Source organism: Pongo pygmaeus, chromosome 1 (assembly GCF_028885625.2).
Source record: "Pongo pygmaeus isolate AG05252 chromosome 1, NHGRI_mPonPyg2-v2.0_pri, whole genome shotgun sequence".
In the NCBI taxonomy this organism is placed as follows: Eukaryota; Metazoa; Chordata; class Mammalia; order Primates; family Hominidae; genus Pongo; species Pongo pygmaeus.
Genome location: NC_072373.2, coordinates 34,778,564 through 34,788,251, shown reverse-complemented (window position 1 = coordinate 34,788,251; position 9,688 = coordinate 34,778,564). Strand labels below are relative to the sequence as shown.

Genomic DNA, 9,688 nt, shown 5'->3' with positions numbered 1-9,688 from the left:
CAACATGAATACAAATCAACAGGTAAACGGATAAACCAATTGTATATCCATGCAAAGAAATACTACTAAGAAATTAAAAAAACATAGTTATGTGCAACAACAAGGATGTGTCTCTAAAACATTATGCTGAATAAAAGAAACAGACATAAGGCCAGGCGTGGTGGCTCACGCCTGTAATTCCAGCACTTTGGGAGGCCGAGGCGGGTGGATCACGAGGTCAGGAGATGGAGACCATCCTGGCTAACACGGTGAAACCCCGTCTCTACTAAAAATACAAAAAAATTAGCCAGGCGTGGTGGCGGGCGCCTGTAGTCCCAGCTACTAGGGAGGCCGAGGCAGGAGAATGGCGTGAACCCAGGAGGCGGAGCTTGCAGGGAGCCTAGATCGCACCACTGCACTCCAGCCTGGGCACCAGAGCAAGACTCTGTCTCAAAAAAAAAGAAAAAAAGAAACAGACACAAAAGAGTACACACTGTAATTCCACTTCTATGAAACTCTAGGAAAATATGAATTTAATGTATTAGTGACAGAAAATAGATCAATGGTTGCTTGTGTCTGGGAGTTTTTGGGGTGCATAACTGGGAAGGGGTATAAAGATACTTGCAATGTCAAGAAATGTTTATATTCTTACTTTGGTGGTATTAATAGAGGTGAATATATTTGTCAAAATGTATTGCACTGTACACTTAAAATGAGTGTATTTTATTTTATGTAACATCTATCTTTTTAAAGTTTTTTTTTTTTTTTGAGACTAGTCTCGCTCTGTTGCCCAAGCTGGAGTGCAGTGGTGCTATCTTGGCTCACTGCAACCTCCGCCTCCCAGGTTCAAGCGATTCTCCTATCTCGCCCTCCCGAGCAGCTGGGACTACAGGCGCGTGCCACCACACCAGGCTGATTTTTTTTATTTTTAGTAGAGACGGGGTTTCACCATGTTAGCCAGGATGGTCTCGATCTCCTGACCTCGTGATCCGCCCGCCTCGGCCTCCCAAAGTGCTGGGATTACAGGCGTGAGCCACCGCGCCCGGCCCTAAAGTTTTTTGTTTTTTTTTTTTTTAAAAAGATACAGATTTTCGACCAGGTGCGGTGGCTCACATCTGTAATCTCAGCACTTTGAGAGGCCGAGGCCGGCAGATCATGAAGTCAAGAGATCGAGACGATCCTGGCCAACACGGTGAAACCCTGTCTCTACTAAAAATACAAAAATTAGCTGGGCGTGGTGGTGTGCGCCTGAAGTCCCGGCTACTCAGGAGGCTGAGGCAGGAGAATCGCTTGAACCCGGGAGGTGGAGGTTGCAGTGAGCCGAGATTTGCCACTGCACTCCAGCCTGGCGACAGAGCAAGACTCTGTCTCAAAAAAAAAAAAAAAAAAAAGGATACAGATTTTCAGGCCAGGCACAGTGGCTCACACCTGTAATCCCAGCACTTTGGGGGCTGAGGCAGGTGGATCACTTGAGGTGAGGAGTTCCAGACCAGCCTGACCAACATGGTGAAACCTCGTTTCTACCAAAAATACAAAAATTAGCTGGGCGTGGTGGTGCGTGCCTGTAATCTCAGCTACTGGGGTGGCTGAGGCAGGAGAATCGCTTGAACCGGGGAGACAGAGGTTGCAGTGAGCCGAGATTGCACACCAGCCTGGCTGACAGAGCCAGACTCCATCTCAAGAAAAAAAAAGAAAATTTCAGAATAGATAAAAAAAAAATCATGTAATTATAAAATATTTACAGTTCTAATAAGATGAAAAATAATATGAAATGAAAAGTAAACTGCTGCTTAAAATAATAGATTATGTTGTCTTCATGATGTAGCTCTCATTTATTGAAAGTACTCGCGGGGTTTTTTTGGAGAAAAATAATTGATGAAAAGTAGTATCGCAACTTATTTAATCAAATCTGAAAAGGAAATGGAATGTGAGGAGAGATACGATAATTCCTTCAGGGGATCATGAGATTGAGAAAATATTTTTTTAAAGAGAAATATTTGAGCAGTTTAAATGCTACTAGGAAGACTTAGGAAGGTAGAAGCAGTTAAAGATTCTTGTTTACAAGTGCATAACTGGGAGAGTGAAGTTCCTGAGAAGCAAGTTGCCTCAAAACACAGTACGATTGTTCAGTTTTAGGAGTAGTCAGAAAGACATTTCCCACGGTTGTAACAGGAAGAAAGGAGGTAAGAATGGGTGTAGATTTTAGCACATTTGTAGATTTGGGTCTCAGAAAGTTGAAGGTGTTCCTGTCAGAAATCTTACGTTTTCTGTGAACTAGAAAATAAAGTCATCTTCTGAGAGTAAGAATGGAGATGGTTGTTGCAGGAGATTAGAGAAATCCTGAAACTGGGAGAAAGGGCTATGGAGCAGCATTGAGGTCCAGTTAGACGTCCTACATTTGAAGTATTTGCACAGCGCTGGGATTTTTTTCCAGCCCCATTCTGCAGCAATAGTACACCAAGGGATGATATGGACATTTGCACACATACAAGTTTGGGAGACAGAACAAGAGGCAAGGGAGTTGAGGACACTGGGAAAAGAGTGATTTCAGTGATGAACCTGCAGTCTAATCTGTAGAAAAGATGGGAAGACTCAAAGACACTGGTCCACAGGCAGAATATCGAGGTAGTGGATGAACAGTCCAGAGAGAGTAGACTGGCTAACTGAGGGAAGGGACTTAAAAAGAGAAGAGCAGAGAGCCAAAAATGGACTCTTAGAGAGCATCTGTGTTTGGCTGGACGGGATCCTCCCCCTACAAAACAAAAAGCGAACCGGGGGAAAAATAAAGGGAGGGGACGGGAAGCATAAAATTAAAGTCAGAGAAATATCACAGGAGTTACTAGAATGGTATCCATCCTACTTCCCTTGTTCAAGAAGTGAATGTATTTCTTTATTGTTCATTGTAGAAAAACGAAGCACAAGGCTTGACTATACAGTGGCCACTCAATAGGTATCTGCTGAAGAATGAATGAATGAATAGTAAATGCAAATTTCTTATTAAAACCTTAAAAAATCCTCTATTATCTGTCTTTCTAGCTGTTTATTTTTCCTTAAGCAGCCTATACATAGTTGAATAATTACTCTGGGAAGCAATGGAATTGTAATTTGTGTTGAAGCCAGACACAATTTGGTTCAAATTCTAAAACTACCAGACACTAGACTGATCATGGCAATGTCTGACAAAAGTTTTCCTCCCCTACCTGCTCTCTCCCCTCCCTTTGGGGATTCGAAGGTAGAAGGTAGTAAGAACAAGGCCTTTCCCCAAATAGCAGTTTTATCTCCCAAGATGATCTGGATTTTAAATTACTATGTGCAAAGTTACTAGGGATGCAAAAATGAATTAAAACAGATTTTACCATAAAGGAATTTTTGAGTCTGATGGGGGAGTCAGACGTAGACATAAATACAAGACAAGACATGGCGAAAATCCTAAACATGAAGTTGGCAAGTTCTAGGAAAGGTCTAGGAAATAATTATCTGTAAGGAGTGGGTGGGATTAGGGAGGTTTTATTAAAAAAGTGACACTTGAATTGGGTACTGCAGGAACAGTCTAATGAAAGGTAAAGGCAGGGGGCTGGAAAGTTTGGTACCTATTGCGGAAGACAACAGCATTAGAGATCTATTCCTTTAACAATTAATTGTTTTGCTTCTGCCTTTAGAAGCTTATTTATAGTTTAATAGGGAAATAAAACGAGTATATAACATACATAGAAAACTAGTTGGCTTCACGAAAAGCATTACACCCCATTTTGAAGATTCTTCTGAATTTTAAATTCTGATGCAGTGCCCTCCCCCCACACCTTAATCCCGGAAAATAAGTGTTCAGAATCACCTCTTAGAAATATGATCCATAGAGGACAGCATTTAAGAGCGACATCCTGCATTGCCTAGATTCAATTTCAAATTACTATACTTAGCTTCTATAAGCCTGTTAACTTTTTAATAAAATGAGGATAATACTTTCCTCAAAGAATTGTTAAGAACGACACCGGATAAAGAATGCATGACAAACACAGCACCTAGTATCTATGTCCTAAATTTACGTTTAATAAATAAATAGATTGGTACGTGCAGCTTAAAAGAGGTTTCACCAGGCAGCACAGTTCCCCTGGCTGTAGGCGACAGACCACGCCTTCCTAATCGGCGGGCGCATTCCCTGACTTTTGGGGAAATAGCGGTCCAAAACCGCGTCTGGCATTAGCAAAAGCACGTGGTCTCCGTCTCCCCGCCACAACAAAAAAGAACAGTAACTCCGGCGCAGGCACCTCCAGTAGAGGGTTTGTTTTTAAAATCCATCCGAAAGGGCCAATCAGAGGCGGCAGTCTGAGTGCGCAGGCGCGGATTGGTCCGCAGCTACTTACAGTGACCAATAGGCGTGGAGGTAAGTTTGGTTGAGACCAGAAGCGGGCGAATTGGGCACCGGTGGCGGCTGCGGGCAGTTTGAAATAGACTCTGGGCTCCAGCCCGCGGAAGCCGCGCCAGAACTGTACTCTCGGAGAGGTTGTTTTCCCGTCCCCGATAGCAAGGTGAGCGTCCTGACTGGGTCCGGATCCTGGCCCTGGCGGCGGGCGGTAGGCGGCGGGCGGCGTGAGGGTGCCGCTGGCTTTTTGCCGGCGGGTACTGGGCGGGGAGGCCTCTGGGATCACTCTCCGGGCCCTGTAGGTGCCGGGGACCGCCCCCTCCCACCCGACGGAACTGGAGAATCGGCCCCGGGATATGGTTCGTAGGGGTGTCGGCGCCCCTCTGCTCGGGTTCAAACTGGTCTCGGATTAGTGTCCCAGACCCTACTCTGTCACGGACTCACACTTTAGGGGATCATTTTCTTCCTCCGTAAAAGAATTGGAGATGAGTAGGTATTTCCAAGCCGCCTTCCCAGTCCCGTAACCAACCTTATTGAAATTCGGGCCCTGGTCCTTTGTTTTATTGAGTAGATGTAAGCTTGGGTTTTGATCTGGTTGGCGACGTGGGGTGCCTATGGTTAGTTACGCGAGCATTTCTCTTTCCCCTCTTCTTCCTCCCGTCCACATTTTTTTTTTTTTTTAAATAGAGATAGGCCTCCCTATGTTGCCTAGGCTGGTCTGGAACCCCTGGGCTCAAGGGATCCTCCCGCCTTGGCCTCTGTAAGTGCCAGGATTACAAGCGTGAGCCACTACTCCCGGCCCTCCCTTCCACATTTATTTGGACGCGCTTGTGTGACCAGCTCTGCTGTGTAATGAGGACCCAGAAATAAAAGGCATAGGTCGTGTCCTTGAGGAGCCTGATCTAGAGGAGAAGGCAGGGTTATCATTCTCAGACCCAGCCTTGATACAGTGCACGGGGACTCTGGCTTTTTCGAGGAGGTTGGGAATTCTGACAACGGGAAAGCGGTGGTGGAGGTGGGGCAGGAGGAGGTCATACAAGAGCTTCCTTGGGGACTAAGGGACTGGGTAGTTTGGGCATGAAGAGTGCCCTCCACGTATTTAAGATAGAAAGATACAGCATTTTCTGGAAAGGACAATAGTCCTGCAAGTCCTCCACGCAGGAACCTTCATCCAGGGCTTTTCTTCACTCCCCACCTCGATTCCCTGTTCCTCAAAAGTAAACTTCTGAGGTTTATTTTTTTGTTGTTCTTTTGCCCCAATGGCCCAATACAGGTGGCTGATAGCTGATGCCTTAATGGGCCAAAATCTGCTCTAATCACAGTTAGCTTGGTCTACCTCTATATTGTTCTCTATCTTAGACTTTGGAATGGAAAAGCATTCAGCTTGCCAGTCTTCTTTTTGTTTATTCCCCTCATTTTCTAATCATCTTTCTGAATTGCTCCTTTTTATATTCTGTTGGCTATAGCATCTTTATGTAATGATTTCAGTGGCTGACTGAATTGTTTAGGGCAATTACAGTTGTGTGTCTCTGGGTACAGTTCTCTGACTCCTGACAAACTAGATTGGAATGGAGGATATTGAGACAGGGTCAGTTGTCCTTTGTTGGCTGAGAGGCATGTGACTCCTTTCAGTAGTTTTGGGATAAATGGGAGTGGAATACAAGATGCTGTGTTCCAAGAACTGAGAGCTAGAAAAAAAAAACAAAACTGGTAGCAAAACACAGCTTTCCAAGGCTTTGATATCCAACTTATATGTTGTCCAAGACCTTTGCTTCTCCCTCTTAATTTTTTTGATCTTAGTATTTTCATCAACTGCTTATTGTTTTGAAAAAAGTTTCATTGATAAAATCGTTTGGAAAAAAACCATTAAAATGGCCGTTAACTTTATTTAGTAAAAAAACAAATTCTCAAATTCTTGCCTAGGTAACTGGAAAATGAATGATTTTTCTTTTATTTATGTTCTGAAGGCTAAAATAAAGGACAGTTGCCGTACTTTTCTTCCAGCTGATTTCTATTTTCTAAGATGTGGCTGGGAAGGAGGTAGGCCACTTCACCCTTTGTACCATAGGCTGAAATATACAAGTGAAAAAGTGTTTTTAAAAAGTACGTAATAGCTAACATATATGGAAAGCTTACCAGGAGATACTGTTTCTAAGGCCTTAGGAAGTCACCATCATTATCCTTATTTTGGAAACAAGGCATAGAGCAGCTAGATAACTTGCCCAAGGTCATACATCTTGTAAGTGGCTAAGCTGGAATTGAATCCGCTTTGAATCACTAAGGTTGTACTGTATATGTCTTTCCTGGTCAGTGTCTGTCTGGAGCATGACTTTACCACCTTTTGCAATGATTCTAGTACTAATATGGCATTCACTCTTCATTCATGCATGCATTCATTATTAAAAAATGATAACTGCTTGGAAGGAGATGGGCTACCTGTGCTGTGAGTAACTATGATGGGAAACTATGGTCGGGTCAGGAATCTCAGAAAAGTTTCCCAGAGGAAGAGGAACAAAGTGTGAGTGGTAATTAACGATGTGAAGAGGGAAAGAGGAGCATTTGCAGAATATCTTGTCATGCATTTTCTTTGTTTATAGGACCTATTTCACCTGAAAACCTTATGGCAAAATATTATTTTTTTCTTAGCTTTTATTTTTGGTTCAGGGGTACACATGCAGGTTTGTTATCTTTTGAAATGTGGTCTTGAAACTTGATTCTTAGGGGTGGTTAGATAGATTCATTAATTTGAGACTTTGTTTCCTTTTACTATGGTAAGACCAACAGTCTGGTTATTCTTTTCAGTTTATTTACAAATGTTGGAGTAATAAAGAAGGCAGAACAAAATGAGCTGGGCTTTGGAAGAATGGAAAGAAGGCCTGCCTACAAGAGCTCTTCAGAAAATTCAAGAGCTTGAAGGACAGCTTGACAAACTGAAGAAGGAAAAGCAGCAAAGGCAGTTTCAGCTTGACAGTCTCGAGGCTGCACTGCAGAAGCAAAAACAGAAGGTACCCCTGAAGCTGTGGTATTTGTAGCTGTTCACTCATTATTGCCACAGAAATGCTGGTATTTAAAACTGTGCACTCATTTTTGGATTAATTATTTCATCTTCTTTACATTTAGAGAAAAATGATTTTGCTATCTTAAGGAGTAATTCCTTTCCCCTCCCCCACCCCCACCCCAGGCCCCAATCCCCTTCTTTTTTTTTTGAGTCATTTTTATTTTAATTGCTTTTAATTTTCTCCATTTCTCTCCTCATTTCTGCTTACCTGCTAATATTTAGGGCTACTGAGTTCCATTTCAGCTTCCGTGTGGGACCATGAATTGGGGATTGCTTTTGCACTGCATAGCAACAAGGCAAAAGGTGTCTGCTCCTAATCTGGGGACAGTATTAGAGCATTTTGCGGTTAAATGGATGTGGCTTTCTTAGACTGGGCTTTTAAACTTGGTATTCCTCAACCTTTTCAGGTCTAGTAAATGAAAACTAAACAGTACTTTTTAAAAATTACCTCTCTAATTAGCCAACTAAATAGTGATACAGTCATTGCTTCTAAAAGGATTTTGCTTGTGGGAGAATTTTCTGGTTTCTAACACTAACTGGTTTTAGCAGCCAAACTTGAAAATGAATTGTTAAGGGAGATTTATAGGATTTATTTCCTTTTTTTTAATTTTTGAAAGGAGAGTAAAGACTCCCTTTCTAGGATGGGTATGTCTGGCCAAAGATGATATACTACATGGCTTCAAAGAAGTTTCCTATCTATTGGCTTTGAAGTGTGATCATCTAAAATTTCTGTGTTCATATGGCTTATTGCAGCTGTATCTCAGGAATTTAGTAGTCAATGTTAGACTCAGGTTTACCAATAATACTTGGTAAATTCACGAAATAAGGGAGTTATTGTCTTCTGAACAATTCTCATTAGGTTGAAAATGAAAAAACTGAGGGTACAAACCTGAAAAGGGAGAATCAAAGATTGATGGAAATATGTGAAAGTCTGGAGAAAACTAAGCAGAAGATTTCTCACGAACTTCAAGTCAAGGAGTCACAAGTGAATTTCCAGGAAGGACAACTGAATTCAGGCAAAAAACAAATAGAAAAACTGGAACAGGAACTTAAAAGGTAATATTTTGGGATGGTATTTATAGGGATGATGTTTGTATGTATTAATCAGATGCATTTGTCTTTTCCTTTAACAATATAATTATTATACTTTGCAATTTTTTTTCCCGGTGGAATAAGTAATGATTCGGTCTCTGTACCGTAACTTGAAAGAGTGGAAGATTAAAAACAAACAAACAGTGATTTGGTTTTATCATTGCATAGCTCAGTACGATATAAATTTATCAAATATTTGCTCTATTACTCATGTTTTCATTCAGTATATGTTTATTAAGCTGTACCATGATTCAGACACTGTTGGTCACTGGGTAATACAATAATAAATAGTACTATCATACTATCAAATTATTTGATAGTATGATAATACTAGTTACATAGCATTATTTGATAGTATGATAGTACTTGTTAAAATAAAACTATCGACAGTTGTTACTGAAAAGATGAAAATTAATTGAAGCATACTGATGGCTCGTGTTTTCTCTGGGTGGAAAAGCTGCTGTAGAGAATGAGAGGGAGAATAGGGAATTATAAAAGGATGGAATAGCATGGAGGGCTCAGTTGAGATTGGAGACAGAATATAAGCAGGCCCAATCTGCAAGGTTGTGTGATAATTTAAAAAATGTTTCCTTTTGGCTGGGCGAGGTGGCTCATATCTGTAATCCCAGCACTTTAGGAGGCCGAGGCAAGTGGATTACCTGAGGTCAGGAGTTTGAGACCAGCATGGCCAACATGGTGAAACCCCCTCTCTACTAAAAATACAAAAATTAGCCAGGTGTAGTGGCGGGCGCCTCTAATCTCAGCTACTCAGGAGGTTGAGGCAGGAGAATCGCTTGAACCTGGGAGGTGGAAGTTGCAGTGAGCCAAGTTCGTGCCATATCCTCATAGCACATTTGGTTTTAAAATATTCTTATTATCTAATAGACTACAAAAACTATTGAATATGTTTTTAAAATGTTCACTGCTAACTTTCAAATGCATTGCAGAAACTTATTTTTTCCATTAGTTGCCACTGATTAGGTTTCTGGAAGGTCTCCAACAAGTGAGGTTGAACCATTTGGAATGTTTGTTAAAACTGTAGAGATTTGCAGTCTCATATAGTTCAACCTAGTAGAAAATGCTTTTAGCTTTGTAGTGCTTTTTTGGTGATGGTGTTTGTGTTTTTCTTCTTAGGGGGAAGGAGAAAAAATGGTTTATGAAAATAATAGCAGGGTATACTTTTGTTTAAGTAATAAATA

At 41.5% G+C, this 9,688-nt stretch overlaps 1 protein-coding gene across 2 annotated transcripts in view; it reads left to right on the top strand.

Moving 5' to 3' along the window:
- Nucleotides 1–4,286: 4,286 nt before the first annotated feature.
- Nucleotides 4,287–9,688, top strand: part of CENPF (centromere protein F) — a 53,386-nt gene continuing 47,984 nt past the window's right edge. The window contains exons 1-3 of one of the 2 annotated variants that reach the window (XM_054452045.2): nt 4,287–4,505; nt 7,142–7,344; nt 8,257–8,453. In XM_054452045.2, coding sequence (XP_054308020.1) covers nt 7,183–7,344; nt 8,257–8,453 — 359 coding nt within the window. In that variant the 5' untranslated portion in view covers nt 4,287–4,505; nt 7,142–7,182. The other variant, XM_054452096.2, reaches the window with a different exon arrangement.